Here is a 25,159-nt window from a genome sequence, read left to right as displayed (position 1 = left end):
CATAATGTCAATAAGACTTATGTAAATATTGTTCTATTTATCCATACTGCGGTACATCTACTCGGAGAGATTGAATAAAAAGCAATGGAATTCTGAGATAAGAAATAGACAAGAAATGGAGATGACAATGGGCATAGAAGCCAGTTCAATGCAATGTACTGTTATCGCATGCCGTTCCACGCCTGGAAGGCCTCGAAGACGTCTCTGCATCTTCATATTGAAAATCCTGCTCCCAATATAGTGATATTGTAATGGAGAATGGATAAAATAATGGGGCATGATAATTGCAGATGCCCGCACCCGTAGGCAGGAAACTTCTGCGGGTTGGCAAGTTGACCATCAAGATCTGAATCTTGATTTCAACTGACAGTGTTGCCATGGGTTTGGATGGGCGAAATATAAGAGAATCTGGGTTGGGTATTTGTTTTCGGGGTTAACCGATTGTGGTAGACCTGAGATTTTGAGTGACATCAGGGAGGTCGACCAAGCCAGCTTTCAACTTGGCTGGGGGGAGAGGAGGATGGCCGCTGTAAAGGTGATGAAGACGAAGAGCTCTGACCAAAAAAAAAAAAGACATAAATGAAGGTAATCATAGTATAATTCAGTTCATTTATTTCTCGTGGGGAATTTCGAGGCCATTGTTCTTGTTAGCGACAAGCGCAATCAGAGCTGCGCCAACCCCGCTGCCATCCTTGGAAATACCAATGCGGATCTTCTTGTCGCCTGCAACTCCGACTTGGGGAACTTCGCGCAAAGCCTCACGCATATGCCGTTCAAAATCGGGGTAGAATTCAACAAGACTGCCATCGACACCAATGTCAATGATATCATCGGTCTCAAGCTTGTTGGTGTGCACGAGAATGGCAGCCAGCGGAACGGCGCTCAGGCGAGCGGCACGTTTTCCAATCGCGTGAACTATGATTTTCACAGCCTGGCACTCTTCAAAGCTGGGGTTCTCAATCTCGAGGTGATCCTTCAATGCGGTCTTCACATCCGCCAAATCCTTGCTGTTATCAACCTCGACTGAACTCAGCATGCTAGTGTCCAGACCCCATTGACGGAAGAGCATAGATCCTTCAGGAAGGATGACCTTAGAGTTCTTGTTGGCCTTGAACAATCCCAGGTCGTTGTCGCGGTGTAGAGACAAGAGTGCACGGCGCAGAATTTCGCCTAAGAACATGCCCGAAACACGCTTCTCGAACATCTGCACACCGGGGTTGTTGCTGTCAGCATCCAGCTCATCATCGAACACCGTGGTAGGGAGCACGCTCATGTGGTTATCGAAGCTACCCCACTCAGCGTTGATAATCATCTCGCCTGTGGAGTCGTCAAAGTGGGCATCCTTCATGTGCTGGAGCTTGGTGATGTTCTTAGTCTTCTCCACGTAAGCACCGTTGGTACCGGTTCCGAAAATGGCACCGAGGAAAGTGCCAGTCTCGCCTGGCGAGGTGTATGAGCGGGCCATGAGAGTACCAACAGTGTCGTTCACCAGTGCAGCCACACGCACTGGCAGGTTCAAATCATCAATGGCCGACTGAAGCAGCGCGCAAACATCGTGGCCAACCGCATCGGGGATGTTAAAGCCCTTGGTCCAACGGATCAGTGTTCCACGGTTGATACCACATTGGCGCACAGGGAAACTGAAGGTAAAGCCCAAATCGAACAAGTCCTCTTCGTTATAATCTTCCCGTCGGCGGAGCTGGTGGGCCTCGAAGTGCTCATTGTGGTGAATGCGAAGGAATGATTCGATTTGACGGGCCAAGAACAGGAAGAGATCCTTCGATGTGCCAGAGGCCATCAATTCCCGAGGAATTAGGATCTTGGATTGGGTGAGGGAGAAGGTAGTATCGCCGTGCAGGAGGACCGAGCACACACGGAAGTTAGTGCCACCGAGGTCGACAGCCAAGTAAAGGCCCTATAACAAGGAGAATCAGCGCGCAATTCCCGTTGTAATAGTCTGCCTTTCATACCTTTTCCGTGCCATTTGGCACAGCAGTCACGAAGGTAGGAATTTGGCTCAAGGTGGTGCCCTCTTTGGTCAAGCCCTCGTTGGACTGCTTAATGTACTCGGCAACCCCGCGTTGCACTTTCTCGGCGGGGTAGTCGAAGTCACGCGCAATGCGCGTGGCCTGGTCCAATAGTGAAGACATGGCGTAACAAGAAATGAGAGTAGCCGGTTGGGTAGAGACTTGAGATACCAGCTAAGAAAAGAATGGAAAAGAGTAGAGGAAGAAGAAGAAGTTAAGAAAGGGGGGAAAAAGCGGGAGAGTGGAAAGAAATAAGAAAGACACGAAACACATCTGGGGCAGAACCTCAAGGTGGGATGACTGAGGGCGGGATCCATGAGGATCCATGAGGTCAGTTTGGTACCTTGGCAGTACATAACCCACCGTAATAATATCTACTGTGAATGATGTATCAACGATGTACTCTTAGAGTATTGGAGGATTGCCGGGTTCACCGGCGATAAATCTTACTTTATTTTATATTGTATGAAATTGTACGCTTTCAAATTTCATTGTTTGAACTGTAGAGGAATAGGGAGAATCAACAAACATTGTTTTGTATATGATCTCATCTACCGAAAGCAGTACATTCCTAGGGCATTTGATTTTCTTTTTTTTCCATGACGCCATGAATGGCAGACATTTAAATTTTTGGTAGATTTAGGCAATTGTGGGGAGACATTGTCACTGGTTATTACTGGTCAATTCTTCTTGTCTGCATATTTTCCCCCGACTTCACCGGTGAGCGACACAGGTTAAGACCGGGGCAAGGGACGGAAATATACAAAATGCCACATCGGGGGATAACCCTGGTATTTCGCGCATCACCCCCAAATCATATGGGTATCCCTGCGTATGCTGATTGCGTGATTTGAAAATATTGACATTTGTATCACACTTATACACAGTACACCACATGTATCTACATATTGTGCGGAGTACATCAGGAGACGATCGGGATAGATCGGCCCCATCCCATTATACTCGGTCTCAAATGGCCGAATACACGGAATCCCGTGTGTGGGTGAAACCCCATGGAGAAATGATTGAGACATGTGGCTTTTCTCTTATTAATAAATATGTAGTTCCATGGTTATTCTTCTTTTCCTTCCCTCTACAATGGCCTACGTAAGACGCCTGCCTGCCTGCCTGCCTTTCAAGATGAAAATTGTTAATTGTCATAAACACCATCCCGTTTTAATGACTACTATGTATCACACCTAGGGAAGTTAAATTGGTTTGGAACAAGAGCAAAATAATATGACTGGTATTTGGAAGTAGCCCTGGAGGCCCGACATTTGGCACCCGTGAACCCCACAATTTGGCAATGTACCTAGGTATGAATTAGGGCTATCAACTTTTTGAGACTGATGAAACCTTAGTACATACAAACATACATACACACCTCAAGCTTCAGGCAATGGCCATGGTCACTAGTTACCTTGCTTGTATGGAGACTAAGCAGAACTAGCGTAGTAGTCAATCTTATTCTTTGTTTAAACGGCACATTGTTTTGTACAATGCTTTTCTTTCGCATATGATACATGTAAACTTGCCCTTTGCTACTAAATGCGCCAGAATATATCACCCAAATGTCTATATAGCAAAACATTCTGCGGAGGCTAAGCACACGGCGTTTGATTTACTGTGACATGGGCGTTGGCGTGAAAATCATGTCTACCATGACCCTTAGTCATGTCAGCCGCGTTTGAGCAATACACCTGTTAGATAGTTCCACGGGTATTCATTGAAGAATTGACTAAGGCTAGACTCATATCTGGAGACTCTTTTCAAGTCTTTTCAAAGTGGTGCTGTTGGATTCCGTCATATTTTTCTTTTTCAATACGTCATATCATTTGCAACCCTGCGTTTGGAATTTGGAGTTGTTGGCGCTAAGCCCTTCACTGTCGGTAGGTTAGTGTCAGTCTATTACTGTAGAATAAAGCCGTGATATCGCACGAATATCATATCGATATATATTAGTGGTCGACCGTCAGGATGCATGTTGAGACCAGCCGGCAACTGGCAACTTGCGCGGTCCGTGGATGACTAATATACCACGTGACCTCCAACATCCTCCGAACTGAACGGGTTGTGAGCGGCCATCTCGAACCATCACTGTCTTTCTATCTTCACAGGACTTGTCCTTTTTGCCGAAAAATGGGTGCTGGAAACTCTAAGCCTGAAGCTTCGGCTGGCTCACAACATGTGTTCTCCAGGTATTTGCTCTCCGAACTCGATTTTAGCTTCCGCGGCATTTGGTGCTTGACAGCGGAGAGAACGGGAACTACCTTCCAATTGGCGCCAATTGCGAAGGGCAGATGGTTCCTACAGATATAAATGGACCCTCAAGATTCTATCATCATTTGCGACACCGCGGAGCTCATCCAAACCATTCTACAGCCGACGCTAACCTAACCATGCACAGCAACTCTCCCGTCCAATTCTCCTCAAACCTAGTCGATGCACTCCAATCGACCTCAGAGGTGAGCATACCACAGCTATAAGCAGATCCCCAGCTCGATCCAGAAAAGCTCACAATCCACCAATCAAACAGACCGACTCCACCCGCGCCAAAGCCCTGGAATTGGAGATCCAAAACCGCGTCGCACAGGAACTGCAACGCCTCCGCGCACGCGAGCAGCAAACCCTCGCCGAGATCGAGAAGCGTATCTCCGAGTCCAAAGACACCACTTCCCTGCCCGTCACAGCAGCCACCGCGCCCCTCGCCCCCTCCACCTCGGGCTACCCAGCCGGCTCACTGAACTTGGACGCACCGCGGATTCCCTTCGCCGGCCGCCACCACGACCCCGTTCCCACAGTCGCCGCGCCGCAGGAGACCGCTGCCACCGCACAGCCCGTTGTTAAGCGCGATATCTCGCGCGACTCTGTAGCTGCCGAGATCGAGCAGTTGCGGAGTAAGCTTGATGGGCGGAGGAAGCTTGTGGAGCTCGACGATGGAGTTGCCAAGGCCCGCTCGGATGTTACTAGCTGCCTGCAGTTGAATGACCGTCGGCCGTTGAACTGCTGGGAGGAGGTCGACGCTTTCAAGCGTGAGGTTGCACGCATGGAGGCTGCTTTCGTGGATCGCATTGTGGGTTAGATTGGTTGGTTCGGGAATACAGCGGCTTGATGTAAAGTCTCTACGTTTTATGGGACCTGATTTTGGGCTGGGAGCTGCTGTACTGTATGTATAGAACGTGAATTTTCCTTTGTTCCATTTGTTTTCATCTGAATAGGATAGAGATAATCCATGGATGAGAGTGGATCTTCGTTTAACCCTTGGGAGGGCTAGTTTTTTTTTTTTTTTGGCTCGTAGAAATATATACAAAGTATCTAGTTAATGGGGCAGACAGTGTTTGGAACCACAATTGGGCATCTCCACTGCTGGGCAAGGGCTTAGATTTGATATCATACAAACTCCCACATCCCTAGTCGCCCACTCTTCTCCCCTGAGGCCCGAATAATACACATTCTCCTCTCAGAGGACTTGACGTTGGGAGCCAATACCTTCGAAAGCTGGATAGACCCAATGGCTGTCCCTTTGCCTTCGGAAAGATTGTAGTTCCCCGTAGTGACAAAACCAATCAGGTCATCTTCGGTGGGCACATCCAATGGCTCAGAGTTGGGCTCTCCGTCAGCAGATGAGATGAGAGCCTTAGCAAGAAGACGCCGAGCCTCTTCAGATTGGGGTGTAGTGTTTTCTGCTTTAGAGAGCTTCAGTTGACCAGGCTTGTTAGTGCCTGCTGAGCTAATATCGAGCCATTTCTGGCGTAGAGCTGGGTCTGTAGGAAGCCGGTAGATCCGCGCACGGGTTGTGGGTGTGCCTCGCGTGGTGAGAGAAAGATATACTGTGGCAAGGGTGGAAATATCGACGGATGTTTTGTCGAGCTTGTTCAGGCTTTGATAGGTATCGGCTGGGGGGAGACGGACATTGTGAATATTAAGGGGTGGGATGATGGGAGTAGAGGGGTCCTCTCTCTCAGCTCCTGTAGACTCGGTTGGCTTTTTGACCGAGCTTCCATCGGCGGGTTCTGTCGTAGGATCGTCGCGTTTCGGCCCTTGAATAAGCCTTTTCCAGTCACAGGCCCACCCGTGGCCTATCTCTCCCTTTGGATGACCATCACCCAACGAAATGTTATCGAACTCGGGGCGCCGCCCCTTAGGACGTCGCTCCCAATCACGTCGAGATTTCTCGGTCTCACGCTGGCCCCATTCCCAGCCAGCTCGTGTTCCCGGAAAATCTCCAGGGAACCAAGCCTCACCTGCTTCGAAAGAAAGTTGCTGTTGCTGCTTCAAACCACCAAGCAATGGGTTTCCTCCGCTAGATAGCGGGTAGAACATGATTGAATACCAAACCGGGACAACACATTTCCACGGTAATAATACGGTCCAGGACCCCGGGGCATTGCTACGTTTGGCCCGGGCTTGTGGCTTGTTTGCGAGTATCATGATCGGAATTTGAGGATCTGATGGTTGAGATGGCGGGTGTTCACCAGGACCGGCAAGAGTGCGGCGCCGGTTGATAGCCTTCTGGCTCGGGAGCTGACGAGACGCTGTTAACCGAGTGAATCGGTCAAATATCTTAGAGGGGCCTTGCGTTTTGTCCGGATGCCATGCGGAAAGTAAGATAGCAAGGTCATTCATGTGTGATTCATTGTCGGGGACGTGAAGTGTACGTGGCGGGAAGTGGAGGCGGGGATCAGAAATGGCAAAGGAGAGCAGGGCATTACGGGGTAGTGAGGACGGGTTCGACACCCCCAGAAGAGATGGCCAGACGGCTTCCGGGCTTTGTGCGGATGGACCATTACCATCCAGAATTGGTTTCAATGCCGCCAATAGGGCCTCGGTAGACCCTGGCCCTGTGATTTCAATACTGCCAATTTCGAATCGTAGGTCCTCGACCATAACAGGGGGGTTCTGCGATTTGGATAACCCGAGAACATCCGCCCACAGCTGGAGGAAAGCCGAAGGATGGACTCTGATCCAGAGTTTTCGGTGATCTTTCTTCGATGATTTGGGCTGAGGTTCGTCGGCATCAACCATCTCAACATCTTCCTGCTTAGCACACCATATCAATGTGACTGGTGCAGTTGGACGTTTCGGATGGTCATTTTCAAAAGTCCAGGCCTGTAGAGACCGAGTCCCGGCTCTCCATTTCTTCCCCTTGATGCCCCATGCATTGTCCCCGTTCACGCCCACTGCCGTTAGGACAGCCTGGATAGCTGGTTCCGTTCCTTCCAATTGAATAGTAGATATATAGCTCATATCCCACGCAACGGCACCCCGGGCGCCTCGAGCCCGGTGCGTAGGCCGATAGCTTTTCTCGGTGGGGGATAAAGGAACAGCAAAGCGCCAAATCGGGTCTTTAGTCGTCGCCATGTGAGCTCGCTTTGCATGATACAAATGAGTAGGTAGCCATGTCTTGCATTTCTGGCGCTTGCGGTACTTAGGCTCTGCCGGAGTAGGCCTCGACAGTTTGTTCTTCTTGATCTTGGGAACACGTGGTGCGATATCGAAGGCATGACTTCCCTCCTTCTCCAAGGAGGCTTGGTTCTCTTGGTCCCGATGTATCTTCGCGGCCGCTCGTCGGGCCTTGGTTTTCGAGTTGATAGCCTGTAGCCGCCGAGCGGTATCGAGTCGAATACGCATCATCTGGGATGGCTTGCGTCTGCGCGCTGTAACAGTAGGTGTGTTATCCTCGGCCATCTAACATTGATGAAATAGTGGGTTAGTCAAAAGCTATTGGGAAATTGTAGACCATTGTCAATAGGTACCTCTCGCTTCGCCCGAGCTCTCAACCTCCGCGGAACTCGTTTCACATTATGACTCGCCGTCCGCCGTCGTAGGGAGCGGGGAACTTTTTGGAAGGCTCGTGTCGTGAGCGCATTTTTCGACCGCTGCATCCCCTCCTCTAGAGCCTGGATCTCAAATGCCCGAGCTGCAGAGTAGGCGGCGACATCGAGCTCGCCTGTTGCGGAGAGGGCGGCGTCGGCCGACTGCACAGCCAAAGTGCGCGCATCAAAGGTTTTGGCGCGTTTGCGAGATGCCCCGGCTGGGCCATGCGGACCTGGCGGAGCAAAAGGTTTTCGCTTAGCGGAAGGGTTGGAGGCCATGGCTGCTGATTGAAGTTGTGTGCATCGACGTTTGAGAGTAAAAAAAGTTGTCGGCCTTGGCGCGTCATGATCGGCGACCCCAGGATGATCTTATTTATTACTCTTTTATTATTGGTATGGTATCTACTTTCTTGAATATTCTCTAATCACATTTTTGATTTGCTGTTCTCGTAATTCAGATATCTCCTATAAGTGAACAAATAATTCGCATAAATCGCAAAATTGGGTTATGCCTCACATTACCACTGCGACATGGTCTGTCATATACTTCTGGATGTCGCCCAAGAAACAGGCGGCCACAATCGAGACGCCACCGAATGCAATACTAACATAGTATACCCATTTATATCCTTCAGCATATGCAATCTGTCCAGCCCCTACCACCATTTGATATGCAGTCTCATTGCCAGCAATACCAGGGATTGTGCGCAGCTCGCCGAGCAATGAGGCACCTGTCAGCTCAATTGCTTCGCCAATCAGTTTGACATCGGTAATTTTGAGTTCCTTCATCATCACACCGCCGATGTAATGTGTTGCTGCGGGGACAAACTTCGAGATGAAGACATTGTAGTAGATAGTATAGCCGATGCCACCACCTACAACGCGAATAGAGAGGGTGAGTGCAGAGATAGTGGCGATCAGATCCTGGCGAAAGCCGATGTCAGTAGTCAAACCTCCTCCCTTGCAGCAAAAAAACAACTTACATCCGGGCAAATAATTGTGGTAATAATCGAGGCTGGCACCACAATACCTCCAATTCCAAGGCCAGCAAGGACGAGGATTCCCCAGAGCTGATACATATTATCGGTGCCACCGACAGACATAGCACCGCATCCTATTTTAGGGGAACAAATTAGCTTTTTAGGCACACTTATACCCACCAGGAAAACTCACCTGCAGTCATCATAACGCTACTGACGATCAAGAGCTCCTTGTTATGCCCACGAAGAACACTTAGAAGCGCAAGCACAATGCATGCCCCTGCCATGATTCCAAAGCCAATAGGGAGGCTGCGGACACCCACATCCACTGGGTCATGGCCGTAGACATTAAATGATTCTGTGGGCCAGAACATGAGCACGGAGAAGAAATTGGCACCGGAGATGAAGGTAATGACCAGGGTAAGACCTAGAATCCGAGGCTCTTGCTTGAGGCGAGATGGGAAAATGGGGTATTTGGCTCCATATATTTCCCAGAAAGCAAAAGCAACAAGCAGAAGGAATCCAATGATCAACGGTGCCAGGACATGGGCAGACGTCCATGGATACTATATCGATATGTCAGTAAGAAATAGCCCTGCACGGGAAATTTTCAAGCATACCATATATCCACCCCATTGCAGACCGGCCAAGAAGACAATCAGACCAGTGATGCTGAGCAAGCCACCAACAAAGTCGACTCGTCCAATTATCTCCTTTCGGCTCAAACCAGCTGAATTTACTCGTGGTGGAGGAAAGTAGAATAAAATCGTGATCAACAAACCAAAGGCGCTCCATGCAGCACAGAATGCACCAACATAGCGCCAATGGGTGTGATACGCGATAAGCTGAGCCCATAGCACGGACGGGCAGAATGGTGCGATGGTGAAGATAAGGATCGACACATAAAGTCCTCTCTTTCGAGTCGGCGCCATCTCGGAGGTTGCAGCCAGTGCTGTCAGTTCATTTATCCCAGCACCGGCGCCAGCGATGGCCATGCCCGCTGTGTAAATATTAGCCAATGCATACTTTGGTATCTGGGTAAACACAAACCGATGAAGCTGTTCATTGTGTGCACTGTACTGCAGATTATCATTCCGATAACTATCAAGGATGCTCCAATAATAGCGACTGGGCGGCGTCCAATTAAATCTGATAGAGATCCAACAAAAGGGCATACACCTGCAAGGCCGAGCAAGTTTGCAAGGACCTAAGCATATGCCCGTTAGTCATGGCCGTATACTTCAATGAATATAGACTCACAAACCAGACCCATCGGTCTGCTCCACCAATGTCTCCATAAACGTAGGGAGGGATGCCGCCTAGTGAAAAGGCATCAAAATTATATCATAGTTTTCACGTTGTTTTGACATACCAAACAGGTAGACTGGGATCTGACTTCCAGTCCACAAGAAAGCCATGGCAGTAAAGCCCATGAAGCGACGGAATGTCATCTTTCTAATGGTCAGTATTGTCGCCACCACAAATTGAACAACTGAATCCTACCGGGATATCCTTCTCGGACTCATGCATAGCTTCCTCTGAGCCCGGTTCAATCATTTCCTGGTGGCTATGCTGCGAAGTGTCACTATTTTCGTGATGTTGCATCACAGCCTTTTCGTCGACTGGCCGACTCGACTGAAGAATTGAGTCCGCCATGATGGTCGTGAGTAAAGGGCAGTGCAATTGTAAATAAGAGCAGTACAAATGGTGGATTGACCTTGGCCTTGACTCAAAAAAATTGGATGTAATTCAAATTTGACCGAAATGGTGACGAGGATTGAAAATTAAATCCAGAGTATAGAAGGAAAAAAAGGGAGAATATAAACTCACTTCAGGTAACTAAACCAGTCCCATATGTCATAGAGACGTCCATCTCACGGGGTGTAATGAATCAAAGTGGAGACAAGCTAATGCACGTTGAATCAGATAGCCGGGGCAGTAATGCTTGAAATCCAGAAAATACCGAGGCAGCTTGGCAATTCCCTCATACATAACGGTTGGTGATTCGAAGGTAAAGACACTAGGGGAAATGCGGGGGAGAAAACGCGGAGAAAGTGGATGCATCCAGTTGGTACACGAGCCTACTACCCCGGAGACCCCTGCCAGAACGGGGATCAGCCCCGAAACAATCAGAAAGGAGAGTTTGAGTATTGAATTTATCATATCGAATGTACAAGAGACGATTGTATCTGTTAGAAGTCATCAGATAACACATCCATGGATATTTGTACAGAGAATCTTTCATACATGAGGTCTGTTTTTCCCTTGCTAATTTGCGGCTTCTCAGTTAACTTCGTCCCAGGGGCCAAAAGGCCGGTGCTGAATTTATTATAACCTGGGCCGAAGCCTCGAAGAAGTCACACGATCGAAGAAAGCCGCGTATTCGTAGATATCAGGCCATCTAAAGAATAAAATGTAAATATTTCCATAGTTTAGTTTAGAAATATTCCCCAACCTTGTTCAGCTTGAGTGTTTTGGGAACAACGAAAAGTCCCGTCGCTTCAACACATAGCCGGCCTGCCATGTCACGGACCTCACACCTGGCGTATGCTTTAGTCTCCGTACTTCGTTCCTGATCTAGGGTGGTATGCAGGGTATAGAAATTGTCCGAGTGGACCGGCGCCCGGTAATTGAGCTCAAGGTTGGCAGTGACACCTGTTCGCGCTGGGAAATGCCGAATGGCTACGCGCCCCAGGTTCTCATCGATCACAGTGCCGAGCGCGCCCCCATGGACCATGGTTGGCCAACCTTCGAGGCCTGGTCCCAAGAAAACCACGCTGATGAGTTTCTTCTCTTTGTCATTCCAGAAAACTTTCTGTCAAAAAAGAGAATAGTTAGACAAAGCGGGATCACGAGGTTCGGCAGTCAAAAGGTTCGGCATTCACGTAAGATGGACATGCCTCGGACCCCAATGAGAAAACGAGAAACCAACCTGTAGTCCCAAGCCCCTACTGCCAGCCAAGGGGCCTGATGTCAGCCGATGGGGTTTGTGTTTATCCGAAAAGCTTTCATAGACATCCTTTTCCATGTAATCGGGGTTACGACGCAGTTCTTGCACAATGGGGAGTCCAATGTCGAACACGCGCTGGATTCCCTGAATCTCCAGTTGGTCTTCTAACGACCCAGGAGCCGGTGGCGCTGCAATTTTGTTGTCCAGCCATTTTCCTGCACCGACGCCAAGCGTTCCAAAGATGCCAGTATAGATTAGACGGCGCGTCCAACGCGATGGTTCTCGTGAGGTATTTGGAAGTGCCGCGGTGCTGACGCTTCGGACCGCTGGTCGCGAAAATCTTCGCGTCTGTATCGAAGTCTGGCGAAGGGCCAACTGAAGGATGTTGCGATAATGTATCATGGTGGTCACATACTTTGGAATTAGAATATTGATTCCATTGGAGCTTTGGACAATTCGGGCCGAGGCCCAGTCGGGTCACGTGTAAATATCCATTAGTCATTTACATATGTCTTCACCGGAAGAAAATCTAGAGATCCATGGGGACTACAGAGTGGAGATTATTGCAAGGCATAAGACAATCAATTGATAACATGTTAAAGCGTTGGAGACGAGCATTATTCATGTTCATCGTTTCTATTCATCTAGAGGCAACATTTGCAGATATCTTTCCCATGTGAATGGGGGCTAAGGCAAACCCATTTACTCGGATTTGGGCAGCTCAATCGCGCGGTAGAGGCAAATGAGGGCAGAGTGTGACTCGCCTAGAAATATCGTTAGCAATGACTCTTAGATCGTAGAATGCTGTTCACTTACCACCACCGGAAAGGGTCTCGATCTTCTGTGCCTCCACCTCAGTCACTGTGTCATCGTTGAACCACCACCACTTGTCGTCTGCTTCGCGGCGCTTGCTGCCTGTCTGGGGCTCATCCCGCTCCTGTTTCTTGACGTATGCCGTGTAGTGACCGCTGTCGGCGCTAGCACCCTGGTGCGTAATCACGGCACGAAGCTCATACAGACCAGACTGATTGGTCCCGCTGTCTCCAGCACCCCGTTGGTTGACAAGTTCTTGGAGCTCTTTCTTAGCAACGCGGATAGATTCCACTTTTTCTGCTTCGTAGTCGGCATCGGTTTTGAAAGTCTCCTCCATCTGGCTATCGCCATCCTTGTCGTTCACTTTAGACTTGTTCTCCTCGGCGGCCTTCTTCTTCTGCATTGGCTCCACGCTTTCACCCAGGTTGGTTTCTTTCTGCTGACGCTCTGCACGCTCTTCGGCAACTCTTTTCCGTTTCTGAGAACGTTCGACTTCCAGTTCCTCCTTTCGAATCTCGCGGACCTTGTCACGGATAGGGACGAGCTGCTTTCGGAGGTCCTCAGTACAAAACTCCACAACATCTAACTCAGCAGGAAATGTCACTTTGCGCATGATCTTAGCCTTCTTTTGTGTCTCCCGCTTCCAGTAAAACCGGACGAAATGGACTGTAAGGTATTTGGGCAGACGAGCAATGCGAGAACGCTTTTTGTACACAGAATTACGCTCCAAGAGAGGAGAGTTTTTCTCGATTTCCTCTTCGAGGCCGGCCAAAATTCCATCCTGTAGGTGGTTCGTTTCTTTTCCGATATGACAATCAAGTTTGTAGAAAACATCCGAACTTTGACTCGGTTGCTCGCCGAGCTCCTTGGCGGCAGGATCCTCGCACTCGGTGATAGATTCGAATTGGCCAGCGAGATATTTATCTACAAATGAGGTGGTGGTGGCAGACTCACCCTCGCCCTCAGTGATGGTCAATTTAGCCCGCAACTGGTTCAAGATCTGGGAGAAAGCCTCCTCGGCATCCTGTTGGGAGTATCCTTGTCCATTTCGGTCACGTTGGGCGAATTGAGGGAAGACGGTTCGGAGAGCATTGAGGAACATAAGTGGGGGAATGCCCTCTTGGGTCTCGGACATTTGCTTGAACAGATCTCGTAGAGAAGCAGCCAAATCCCGAGAACCTCCAAGTCCACCAATACCAAAGCTGCTGAGGTCTGACAGACTAGATTGTCCAGCTCCTCCACTTGGCCGATACCGCTGGAGCTCTTCCTGGAGCTCCGGGACACTCCGCAAGGTTTGTAGGGAAGAGTTGAGGTAGCATGTGTTTCCCAGGTTCTGCAAGCCGGCAGGGGTGGCACCCTCTTGTCGTGCGACCTCGGCCTCGGTCATGTCTTCCAGGAATTTGACGGTCTCCTTTGGCCGACCAAGGTCAGCGGAACCTTGACCTCCCGACGGGGTGCCCATCATCATGAACATCTGCCCGGGTTTGGCATTGAGTGCCGAAAGGGGTGTATCATCTTTAAGCTGGCCACCTTTGACCAAAACCTTTTGGCGGTCGGGTTCCACACCAGTCAAGGAAAATAGTTGGTACTTGAGTGTTTCGCCGTTCGACGTAGGATCTAGCTCGACTTCGTGGCGCTTGCCGGCATGTTTGACAATAACTGTGTATCTGTTAGTAGTGGCCCAGGGTCTGCCAATGCATCCATACATACTCGGTATAGCCGCCATTTTCAATAAGTTTTAGGGATGGATGATGTGAGAAGGATAAAACCTTTGAAAGAGCTTGCGATTGCTGGGGCAAATGGTAAACAGCCTGGGACGAGGAAGCGTGGGGGGGGGTCTCTCACCGCCCAACCACTATCATCACCGCCCACCCCGACGTCAACTCCTCTTCTGCCTAGGACAACCTGTTATCTAGAGAACTGCCTTCCTCGTTCACTGCTTTGGGACGAAGCGTCCTCACAACGGGCTAATTTCAATTTGTCTTCAATCAGCCCCTAACTATATTATCCTTCGTGGCGATTGCATCCTCGTGACCTCGACAAACACCCCTCATCATGGTGGGTACAGCTCCAATCAGCCAACTCATTCTATACTAATTGATTGTCAGAGTCAATCTCTCCGGCCCTACCTCCAGGCGTGAGTTTTGGCCTTCGACAATTCAGCGGCAAGCTTGCTCACACTTGCTTTACTAGTGTTCGGTCCTCTCTAACCGCAGCACTTACGATCTCCAACTTCGCTTCTCAGACATCCGAGCGGCAGTAAGTTGCCCACGGTGCAAACCTTAGACACAAAGGATGCTAATATACTTGGTTCCACCAGCAACTGCCCAGAAGTCGAAGCAAATTCTTCGCCCGAGATCCTACTGAACCCGTACGTCTGACCATCGTTTCTCCCCAGGTCGCATTGGACAAAAGTATTGATGGGGTTCCAGGCTGCACATCAGCAGGAATGAAAATGAGAAGGTCAAAATTGAGCCAAGCTACAATTCTGTGCGCATAAGTATCAGAATCAAGCAGGCAGATGAGATCGAGCACATTCTTGTTCACAAATTCACTCGGTTCCTCACCCAGCGAGCGGAATCGTTCTTCATTTTGCGCCGGAAGCCAGTCGAGGGATATGACATCAGTTTCCTCATCACGAACTTCCACACGGAAAAAATGCTTACACACAAGCTAATTGATTTCGTGATCGAATTCATGGAAGAGGTGGACAAGGAGATTTCGGAGATGAAGCTCTTCGTATGTGTGCGGATGCGTCGTTTTCGTCGCAATTTACTAACAGCTCACTAGTTGAATGCCCGTGCTCGATTTGTTGCCGAGTCTTTCCTGACACCGGTATGTTTTTATTCAGCTGTCTACCATTGACTCAATTGCTGACGATCATCTAGTTCGATTAAATTGCCTAGCGTTTTCTTGTTGATTCCGAATAATGAATGGCCCTGTGTTTCCCACTTTCAACTCTTGTACAGATAGCATAGGCTTGCATTGATTAAGAGAGAACCTTATCCTGATGTCCTGATGTCCGTCGATCGATGTTTTCTGGTCTGTGTTCAAGTCGTTTTTAGTAGAACAGTAGATGCCTTTCCACTGGCGTAGTGCCCATGCTAACCTGGTGTTCTCGTAAGGCCTGGTTCCTCTTCATCAAGACAAGCTACCTCAGTGGCGCTACACAGCAGTAAACGAAGAAGAGGGAAAAAAGAAACTACACTAGAGAGAAAAGGTATCTTAACAACAGTAGTACAATGCCAATCTTCAGGAACTCATGCTCGGACACATTTTAAACTAACAAATGTCTACAGTTTAGATCGAAGTCTATTTACAAAGCAATCATTCGTAATCCAAACATAAAGTCGAGAATATCAGCATAAACAAAAATAGGGAGTTGGGAAGACTTGTATCTTGAATTGGGAGGAGTGCGTGGATAATAAACATTATATGGGTGAAGTGCGTGGGAAAAGTAGAGGTGCGGCACATTAGTGCGTGGCGGAATATTGTTTGCATTGAAGCTAGGCGCAATGGAAATATTTACGAGGAAGGCGTGGAATATTGGTTGGTGCGGACCAGGTGCGTGGAAACAAGGAATAGTCACAAATCTGAGTGCGTCGCGATAAATGCGTATCTCAAGGTGACTCGGACAGTGTAGGGTATAGAGTGTACAGAGGCCTTGAGGTTCGTTGGTTTTTTTTGAAGATATCGACATATATGGTACTTCAACTCACTATGTTTAATTTAAAAAAATATCTAAAAGATGCTATATCATATAAATTGATTGAGAAAAGCAAGATCAGAACTTGATAATTTTATAGTACACATGCAACAATCCAGCAGCTCAACTAGAACCCGAACAATCCATCAACACTCAAGTACCTTCCTACCTTGACGGACTCGTAAACGCGCGTTGAGCTCAATTCCATATAAATAGCCTGCTGCTATCCCCACGCACTCTGCCGCGAAAATATTTTTTGTTGCCACGCACGATCTATTTCCCCAAACTTGATATTGCTAGCCCTAACATGAGTGAACAATCCGGGCGTATGCCCAAGCTTGATGGATGCATTAGAATTCTGGCAACTGATCTTGATTTACTGGGTCTCAGTGAGGAACGTGAGGAGCTACAGACTGTGATTGACTCTAACAGTCGCAAACACTCATCCTCTGGGATTGCCTCTGGTTCTTCTCATAGGGAATTATCCTCTAATTCTGCGTCCGGCCTCCAGTCTTCCAGTCAGGTTTCTTCTCAGGCTTCTTCTGTAGTCTCTACCTTCCCATATCAGCTTCCCCTTTCTTCAACCCCATCCTCTGTTATCTCTTCCCATCACCAAAGTTCTTCTTCGTCCACCATCCGTCCTCCTAAAAGCCATCTTGACTTGGGACCTGGATACTATTCCGGATTTTTTGAATTTGTGCCCCCCCAAGTCCGTCCTCCTCCTGGCCTGAAGCCCCGATTCAATCAGTATCCCTTTGAGACCATACCTCAAGTCGACCACAATCCTGTGGGCTTTGCTGATCAGTTCAACTCCGGTAAGCATCATCTTGCTCCCCTTTGTCGTGATCGGTCGATCAACTGTACTATCACCATTATGACTGTTTGAACCTCACTGACAGAAACCTTACTACAGCAGACGTCTTCGTATCCAACCCTCGTCCATCCAACCCCACCGACATGGGTTGGCCCTTCGACCTGAGTGGAGTCCCCCATTATGCGGATTTCGAGCGTTTTGAAAATGCCTCGATTGAAGAGCTCCTTCAACCGAGTTCTATTCCATTCGGCAGTGTCGCCGAGATGCACCCACCTGCTCGCAATGGTGTTGTGATGATTTCTAACGTGTGTTTTTATTTCACCATATTCTTCCTGTTGACTGCTTATTTGTTTAATATTCCGTTGCTAATGATTATGATACTCAGATTCCGTACACTGTGACTCGCCAGGAGGTGGCCTCGTTCCTTGGACGCAGTGCTAATCTGCTCCCATCCACTGAAGGATGTCCAATCCATATTATCATGGAACGGTCTACTGGCAAGACCATGGACTGCTATGTTGAATTTGCAACAATGGAGGATGCTCAGGATACCGTCGAACGAATCAATCGCGCCTATGATGCTGGCAGCGCTCCCCGTATGGGCAGTCGTCACGTTGACCTAGAGCTCAGCACCCCGGCCAAGTTGCTCAAGGCTACTTTTCCCCGGGCAAAGTGCATTTCATGGGAAGATGGGAACCCTGTTCAGCTTGTTAACAAAGACAGTTGGTCCACTGGTTTTGATGGTTTCCTCACTGACGAAGAATTGTTTTGCCTTACTCGTCACGCAGAACAACCTCATCGTGTATGTCTGAATTCTCGTTTATCTTCGTTTTCATGTCACTAATCATTTAACACATTGCAGAGTGCATTTGCAAGCAAGGTTCCTCAGCGTTGCTACGAATCGTTCATCAGCACCATCTGGAAAGTAAGTCAACCCTTGTCCTGCATCTTCGTTTGCTCTTCCATGTCGTACTTACATTCTTTGTCTTATGATATAGTTTCCATGGCACGCAACTCATCTTTACACTGTGCACCACCGTAATGCTCTTTTCAAGACTCTTGGTACCTTGATCAGGGCTTTGGTCGAGCGTATGCAGAAGACAAACACCGTCGGTTTGGATATCCGCCTTCTCAACGAGTTGGTTCGCGCAGGAATCAGTTGCCCTGCTTTCAATCCTCGCATGAAGTATTGTTTTGCTTGGTGGTCAAAGGATCAGAGAGGAATTGAGTTATTGGACCATGACTGGTGCCTTTATTTCCCATTCGACACTCTCAACTATGTTCCTGGACACATTTCTGCTGCTAACCAGGTACGAAAGATGGTTGAGATATTATCTTCTTTTTGAAAGACCGCTAATCCATTCTCCAATCGGTACAGTATTATTCCTACGTCATGTCCAACGGTGCTGTTTTGCGTACCGAGAACGATGGTCTAATCAACAAGCATACTCACCCTGAGATCGAGCGAATCTTTGGAAGGTTCTGGTTTGAGTGGGACGACGACGTTGCCCGTAACAAGGTTTTCAAAGATGCAATTATCTACGAAGCTGGTGTTCTTCGGAAGTTCATCATCACTGGATTCCAGCAGCTTCACAGAAGACAATCTAGCGTCTCAACCATTGGCACTGCTCCTGGCTCGTCACCCACCCACAGTATCGCCTCAGTTGACAGCCAGCGTACTATTTCGGTATCTCACAATCCCTCGGTGAATCCCGGCCCTACCTATCAGGAAAGCTCGACCGTTTCAGCCCCCAACAACATGGCTAGCAGCCTCCCTGAGCATGGTAACACTTTGAACGTCCTTGGTAACCCCCGTGGTAGCTCCCAGCGACTTAATGCTGACCAATATCTGCTGGACACCCCTACCCATCGGCCTCTTGCATCGGCTCCTCTCTACCGTCCGCCACACCAACGACCTGCCGATCCAACCAAGCCCTGCAACCAGTCTGTTAGCTGGCGGATGCCTCAAACCCAGGAAGCACATGCGGCTGGCCCAACTCAGAGCCAGGCTGCGATTCGGCCTGTGTACCGTGCTCCGCACCCGGCTGCGCAGAACGTTCGGTCGTCCTCTGACCCATTCGGCCCGGTCCCTTCGATTGCCCCCCCTGGCCACCGCTCTCGCTCCGATGTCACCCGTCTGTCAAACATCGATCCCCGCGCGTTTGATGAGATCCGAGCTGCCGGTCGCAGTCCCCGGCCCGCAAAGAAGTAATCGGACACAGTAGATACCCTGGACCAGTACTTCTCGGTTAGGGAGTGCTGGTCTATCAGCATGGTAATGGTCTTGAGCTTCACAAGCTTTTCTTTTTTTTTTCCTGGTCATTCCCTTGCCCAGTCTTTTCTGCGTGGATGTATGGAGACGTCCACCAGCTCTATCCAACAAACCCTTGTCTCCCTAGCGCTTGCGCCATTTGCTTTTCTGTTTTTCTGCTTTTTTTGTTTTCTTTTTTACTCCAGCGAGATCGAATATTCGTAGCTGCTGCCTTCGGGAGGTGCTTGGCCTGTTTGGGATATCTCCCTGTGACAGAAACTCATTTGAGTTTCATTTTTTGCTAGGTCTTATGTCACTTCTCAATTAGTTGACAAGCTAGCTTGCGTTTGCTTTTACTTCTTGCGTTCTTGTTCTTTTTGCTTCTAGTAGATTTTCTTTAGGCGGGCGTTGCTTTTGTTTGTAGATTATGTAGGCCATGCGGTAACCTGCATATAGTAGAACACTAATGTAAGACTGATCAAGATTAGGTAGTAGGACACCAAGGTAAAATTTATAAGGAGTACTCTTTCAGATCTCTTTGTTTTCGGGAGACTGCCGAAGTAGAAACAGTACTTTACTAGTTCTGACTTCCCACTCAATGTCTCTCTTTTGAGGACATTCGTGTCTTCTTTCTGAGGTATTGTGCTCTTGGTTTACCCTCTGGCTCTTGATTTGATCTTGGAGCTATGAATTTATCACATAAGAATCCGATCACTCATTACGGTCGGTCCTGACGACACACCTACCAACACTTGCCGGTGAACCTCAAAAGATACATTTGTGACCAAGCTGTGGGACCTCGGGAGGGCATACCTCAGCTGCTATCAGCAGAGTTCTCATTATCATGACAGCAAATCCTGGATCCTTGATATATAAAAAAAAAGCTAAACAAGTACGGGCTGCAGTACTGTTGAGGAGAAACACGGCCGAAACAAGAAAAAAGTCTAGGCGTGAGAGAGTATGACTGCCACTCAGTCAAAGGCCTAGATCGGAACCAGCTGGGTTTTTTGGGAGATTACGTTGGACTAGTAGTGATGTCGAGAGACAGGCAACCCTTCCCGCTGCAATATATAACCGCTTCCTTAAAATTAACGAGATGCACCGAGATACTCATGAATAGGAGCATGCTAGATCGAGCACATGGTCTTCATCTGTTTCAGGTAGTTTACCACCAATATATCCCATGCAAAGGGGCCCTACAATTCTACATAGCCAAATTCATGGGACCAGACCTTGGAAGAAGACCCGAGAGACATACCAGGGTGTCCCGCATGAGACAATATGGGACAGCATACAAGTGTGTTGGGGGCTGTCAGCGAAGTCAATAACCTCCTGCCCCACGAAGACAGTAATATGCTGGGCACAACTATTACTAGTAATGGCCAGCCTAAAACGACCACCGAGATGGGTATATGTGTATATAAATATATATATTGTTTAGACTAGAGAGCTGTTTCAATCGCTTTTCAACTGACATTACCGTATTGATATCTGTCAAAGTATAAATACATGTACGTCTTGAGGAGGGGGTGGAAAAAAAAAACGTAAGGGCGCCAATACCCAAAGCGGAGCCATTTATTACAGCCGGTTTATAAGGCATGCGGGCCCTTTTGGTTTTCGATTTCGATTCATCACTTTTTATCTTCATCTACAAGTATTTTGTTTCTCTTTTGCTTTGCTCGATTTTCAGATATCAGAATTTTTTAAAGACCCCTCAAAACATAGAAGAGGGGAGGAAAAGACCGCTAAGTTCCCTCATTTTCATTTGATTCATCTAAATATGCCTCGACGGTCATCTCGGCCTGATCCTGCGTCGCCTGATGCGCCTATGGCGTCAAAGCGACGCGCTTCAGCCAGACTGTCCGCCGCCGAACCGGGAGTCAAACGGGTCAAGTCAAACGTCGACCTGTCCCTCCGCCAGGCAAAGTCCACGACCAGCAAGAGCAAGTACTTCGAGCCAGAAGACTCCGACGAGCCCGACTCAGAGTCCGATGCCTCTGTGGGAGAATCCGCTGGCTCTGTGTATGAGGAAGCAAAGGAGGAATCCCCCGCCGACGAAGCGGAGCCGGAAGAACTCTCCGACACCGACGAGGACGCCAAGAAGAAACCCAACGTGAGAGGAAAGCAACGACAGAGTACCAGCAGCGGAAGTGACCTTGTGAAGGGCAAGGAGCTCTGGCGCGAAGGTGTCAGAGTGGGCCTGGAGCCCGGGCAAGAAGTTGTCATTGCAAAGCCCAAGGCTCGAGACGCGGGGAAGACCCCGTACCAGGATGAGACGCTGCACCCCAATACCAAGCTGTTTTTGATCGATATAGCTAGCAACAATGACCGTCAATGGCTCAAAGGTAGGAAGCGCACACGTACCCCGGTTATCGACTTGCTGGCTGACTTGCGCAGCGCATGATCCGGATTATCGCGCAGCAAAGAAGGACTTTGAGTCGTTCGTTGACTCCCTCACGCCGAAGATTGCGGAGGTAGATGCTACCGTCCCCGAACTTCCTGTGAAGGACCTGGTAGGCTTGCGAATACTCCTGTTTTTTTTTTCTTATTTTTATTTTTTTTTTGTCACCACTCACAAACTTTTGTCCCAGGTATTCCGCATCCACAGGGATGTTCGCTTCAGCAAGAATCCACTTCCGTACAAGGTAGGCTATCTTCTCCTCCGGGTCCCTGTCGCTATGGCCTGTCGCATGTGTTCGTATGTGGCGGGTGGGCGTGTGGTACTGTGTGCTCGTTAGCGGTGCTTGTGCTGATTCCAAATGTATAGACGCATTTCTCTGCTGCCTGGTAAGTGTTAATGTTCAATGCCCCTCTTTTCTTTTGAAGAGACAAGTCACTGACTATGATGCAGGTCTAGAACTGGTAAGAAGGGCCCGTACGCAGCGTACTATGTACACTTCCAGCCAGGCTCTTGTTTTGTTGGTATGTTGTCCCCCAGCTGGTTCCCACTATAGCCATCGCTATCTTGCCTCTCATTGTGTGATCTTCATCCATTGCGGCTAATACCGCGCTGTGTATAGGCTGCGGACTGTGGAACCCCGAGTCAGAGCCACTTGCACTGCTGCGGGAGGACATCGACGATAACTCGGCTGTCTTGAAGGAGATACTCCGGGCGCCGGAGATGCGTCGTGAGTTTCTGAAGGGAGCGTCCGACGATGACGATGCGGTTGTGGATGCTTTTACGCATCACAATAGGGAGTCTGCCCTCAAGACAAAACCCAAGGTAAGAAGCGTCCTGTTCTCTATTCCCGCTCACCACAATATGAAGTATATTGCCCATTGAGACACATTTTATTCCTTCCCGTTATCATCTTGTGGTTCGGTTGCATTGTCAGCTGTTTGTTTATTTATGGGCTGGGACACGAAGGTCTTCCGAGGCAAGGGGCACAAGGTTCGCCATCGAGGTTGCATCCATTGTCCGACCGAGATTGGTCTTGAAAATGGAATCTACTTCCATATTCATGAGTACCATCTTCAAGACTTGATTCCCAGGTGGAAATGGCCTAATGGGATCATGGAGACCAGATCTTGTGGTTGACAAGGAAATGCCTTGGTCGGGCTGCTGGATGCGACCACGGCTCCTCACCCGGCCAGCGACGAAAGAAACCTGGCACATGACGATTCGAGAGAATCTAAGAGTTCCAAGCGTTCCAAATGCTTCATGTGCTTTAAACCATCAGATGAAAGAGATGTGGAAGCCACGCGCACGGTGGTACGGGAAAGGCCAACCCGTGTTTTTAGGCCAAATTTCCCGAACCGCAGCCATGGAACCTAGGAAAGCAATTTCCAAGGCTCGCAGTCTGATCTCAATGGGGGAATCGACTTGCTGGAATGGGATTTGTTCTCGCGCCGTCGAGTTTGGTTCCATGGTTCACACTCGCGCCAGGCTCCACGCCTGATCCATGGGATTTCCAACCTTGGAAGGTTACCGCTGACACACCTTCTAGGGTTACGAGGCAGATAACAAGAACATCAAATTACTTCGACTACGCAGTTTCACTATTGGAAAGCCCATTCCAGATGATGAACTCACTGGAGACGATGCTCAAGAGAAGATTGCTAGTTTGGTTGGGGTCATGGAGCCTTTCGTAAGCCCTTTTCCAATCTATTGATTCCCTTTCCCGCCAGTTTTCTCCCCTCCTAACTAGTCTGCTTTCCCTTCTGAGCTAGCCATTTTGGCGGTGTTAGCCGTCCCTTTTACCCACCCAAATCAGCACTGTCACTATGGTTTTTTTTTTTTTTTTTTTTTTTTTCTTGTCCTTCCCGCTTTGACAAGATAGGGTGTTCAGACAATAACCTTCATGTTGCATACTTGTATTGCTGACCGCTGACCGCTTCTCATTTCTCGAACAGGTGACGTATCTCAACAGTGTAGTGATGCCCGATCAGTGACATGATTGGGGAGAGCCACCTGCGCCTATTTGGCATTGGACGGGAGGGGGAGAGAGATCAATCTGTTCCGGTTTACCTTTGACCTTTTACTTCTGGGTGTGTGGTAGTTGTGGTATGAAGTTTGTTCGTATTTGTTACCGTTGAATTTCTCTCATTTTATTTTTCTCATTTAACATCTGCCTTTGCTCGGGTCTTTTGTCTTGCTACTCCTCGACTTGAAACCGGGATCCCATCCCCCACCTTGACGCCTCCTGCACATAGCTTCTTTCGTCGGTCCCCGCTGCGTTTCCTGGGTTTCTACTGCAGGCCTAACACTGGCGCGGGGCCAAATAACGTACCTAACACTTGCTCTGCAGTCATATCACCTCTAGTTGCTGCACACTGCATAGGCCTACAGTACGCGGGCAATGCTCCAAATTGAGACATTACTACTGCTTTTCCCCTCAACATGACACATATTCTAGACACTTCGACGCAATCCTTCTACCCGTGTCAGCACCCAATGGCTGTGAAGCCCCTCGCATGCAATATGCAGTTTAACCTTTTTGCAATCTACCACTCCTCCCAGACCAAAATTCGAATGTACGACATAAGTTGAGCAAACAAAAGAACACAGAAAATTTCAAAATTAAATGAAACAACCAGTTGACGCGCATGATATCGCCACCGCAAGCGCCCGCGTTCGGCCCGTTGTCGGGCATGCCCGCTAGGCTAAACTTGGGCCTGCAGGCAATGTGGATTGAGGCCCGGATAGTTTTACTCCGCCGTCCCAAATTTTGGAATTTGAGATGAGCACCTTCCTTCTCTGGAATGGACTCCATTTATTTGACTGGATGGTATTGTTTTGTTTCTTCGTAGTGCATCCTGCATGTGTTTGGTACGCATTGCGGAGTTTAGGTTCTCGGTCAATACTGTTCATTTTGGTCATTTTGGTCAGGGTCCACGGGGATCAGCCTAGCATGTCTTGGTCATGTATCAACTCGACACTCTTTCTGCAATGCAGATAATTGGGCAGCTGTATCCCAGGCTGTGTTCTGTGTACTAGTATATTTATTGCCATGGTCTTATGAAAAGACTACTGTTATTCCCACTGGTATCGGGAACTGGGCCCCGAAGAACCCGGTCATGTTGTTGCTTGCACGTCGCAAAGAGATCCTCAATAATATTCGATAAACCAATATGAGGATTTACAAAATTCCACACAGCAGAGAGTGAGTTCAGAAATGAAGTTTTGTAAACTCTTGGAACACAAAGGTCAAAGGTCAAAGGCGGTAGCTTTGGGTAAGTCACAGCATACACAGAGACTAGAATATACTAAAGTATTGCGATGTATAAATTGTTTCTTTGATTTTCTCCAGCATATTGAGGGCTATGAGCTCGGGGTTCACGACTACCATAGGTCTATAATCC

General features: G+C 48.6%; 9 protein-coding genes across 9 annotated transcripts; 4 read left to right on the top strand and 5 right to left on the bottom strand.

Annotated features, from left to right (window-relative positions):
- Window positions 1-610: 610 nt before the first annotated feature.
- glkA (glucokinase glkA) lies at window positions 611-2,162 on the bottom strand (the record flags this gene model as incomplete). Its single annotated transcript, XM_056895376.1, has 2 exons — window positions 1,971-2,162; window positions 611-1,915 (listed from the first exon to the last, which is right to left on the bottom strand). Exons 1-2 carry the CDS (start codon window positions 2,148-2,150, stop codon window positions 611-613), a joined length of 1,485 nt encoding a protein of 494 aa, XP_056755124.1. The 5' UTR covers window positions 2,151-2,162.
- A 2,004-nt stretch (window positions 2,163-4,166) lies between these two features.
- N7537_004318 (Mic19 family protein) lies at window positions 4,167-5,109 on the top strand (the record flags this gene model as incomplete). The annotated part of the gene is made up of 3 exons (XM_056895375.1): window positions 4,167-4,225; window positions 4,435-4,492; window positions 4,564-5,109. 3 exons carry the CDS (start codon window positions 4,167-4,169, stop codon window positions 5,107-5,109), a joined length of 663 nt encoding a protein of 220 aa, XP_056755123.1.
- A 308-nt stretch (window positions 5,110-5,417) lies between these two features.
- Window positions 5,418-8,122, bottom strand: N7537_004317 (ribonuclease P/MRP protein subunit POP1; the record flags this gene model as incomplete). The annotated part of the gene is made up of 2 exons (XM_056895374.1): window positions 5,418-7,715; window positions 7,784-8,122. 2 exons carry the CDS (start codon window positions 8,120-8,122, stop codon window positions 5,418-5,420), a joined length of 2,637 nt encoding a protein of 878 aa, XP_056755122.1.
- Window positions 8,123-8,356: 234 nt separating this feature from the next.
- On the bottom strand, window positions 8,357-10,479 carry N7537_004316 (putative MFS drug efflux pump; the record flags this gene model as incomplete). The annotated part of the gene is made up of 8 exons (XM_056895373.1): window positions 8,357-8,767; window positions 8,827-8,957; window positions 9,017-9,389; window positions 9,444-9,823; window positions 9,874-10,030; window positions 10,084-10,142; window positions 10,196-10,274; window positions 10,327-10,479. The coding sequence occupies 8 exons, from the start codon at window positions 10,477-10,479 to the stop codon at window positions 8,357-8,359; spliced, it is 1,743 nt and encodes a 580-aa protein (XP_056755121.1).
- Window positions 10,480-11,260: 781 nt separating this feature from the next.
- N7537_004315 (PaaI family thioesterase) lies at window positions 11,261-12,175 on the bottom strand (the record flags this gene model as incomplete). The annotated part of the gene is made up of 2 exons (XM_056895372.1): window positions 11,261-11,638; window positions 11,756-12,175. 2 exons carry the CDS (start codon window positions 12,173-12,175, stop codon window positions 11,261-11,263), a joined length of 798 nt encoding a protein of 265 aa, XP_056755120.1.
- A 300-nt stretch (window positions 12,176-12,475) lies between these two features.
- N7537_004314 (ubiquitin-specific protease UBP6) lies at window positions 12,476-14,312 on the bottom strand (the record flags this gene model as incomplete). The annotated part of the gene is made up of 3 exons (XM_056895371.1): window positions 12,476-12,537; window positions 12,590-14,245; window positions 14,297-14,312. The coding sequence occupies 3 exons, from the start codon at window positions 14,310-14,312 to the stop codon at window positions 12,476-12,478; spliced, it is 1,734 nt and encodes a 577-aa protein (XP_056755119.1).
- Window positions 14,313-14,641: 329 nt separating this feature from the next.
- On the top strand, window positions 14,642-15,483 carry N7537_004313 (actin-related protein 2/3 complex subunit 4 family protein; the record flags this gene model as incomplete). Its single annotated transcript, XM_056895370.1, has 7 exons — window positions 14,642-14,644; window positions 14,695-14,723; window positions 14,780-14,845; window positions 14,907-14,957; window positions 15,019-15,325; window positions 15,377-15,421; window positions 15,475-15,483. The coding sequence occupies 7 exons, from the start codon at window positions 14,642-14,644 to the stop codon at window positions 15,481-15,483; spliced, it is 510 nt and encodes a 169-aa protein (XP_056755118.1).
- Window positions 15,484-16,599: 1,116 nt separating this feature from the next.
- On the top strand, window positions 16,600-19,318 carry N7537_004312 (uncharacterized protein; the record flags this gene model as incomplete). The annotated part of the gene is made up of 6 exons (XM_056895369.1): window positions 16,600-17,107; window positions 17,209-17,411; window positions 17,492-17,908; window positions 17,969-18,031; window positions 18,105-18,416; window positions 18,485-19,318. 6 exons carry the CDS (start codon window positions 16,600-16,602, stop codon window positions 19,316-19,318), a joined length of 2,337 nt encoding a protein of 778 aa, XP_056755117.1.
- Window positions 19,319-21,137: 1,819 nt separating this feature from the next.
- On the top strand, window positions 21,138-23,749 carry N7537_004311 (DUF2461 domain-containing protein; the record flags this gene model as incomplete). The annotated part of the gene is made up of 8 exons (XM_056895368.1): window positions 21,138-21,702; window positions 21,755-21,870; window positions 21,949-22,077; window positions 22,125-22,144; window positions 22,209-22,279; window positions 22,378-22,580; window positions 23,305-23,445; window positions 23,711-23,749. The coding sequence occupies 8 exons, from the start codon at window positions 21,138-21,140 to the stop codon at window positions 23,747-23,749; spliced, it is 1,284 nt and encodes a 427-aa protein (XP_056755116.1).
- Window positions 23,750-25,159: the final 1,410 nt, after the last annotated feature.

The sequence above is a fragment of the Penicillium hordei genome (assembly GCF_028827395.1).
Source record: "Penicillium hordei strain IBT 12815 chromosome Unknown utg000002l_segment0_segment0, whole genome shotgun sequence".
Taxonomy (NCBI): Eukaryota; Fungi; Ascomycota; class Eurotiomycetes; order Eurotiales; family Aspergillaceae; genus Penicillium; species Penicillium hordei.
This window is presented reverse-complemented; position numbering and strand designations above follow the sequence as displayed.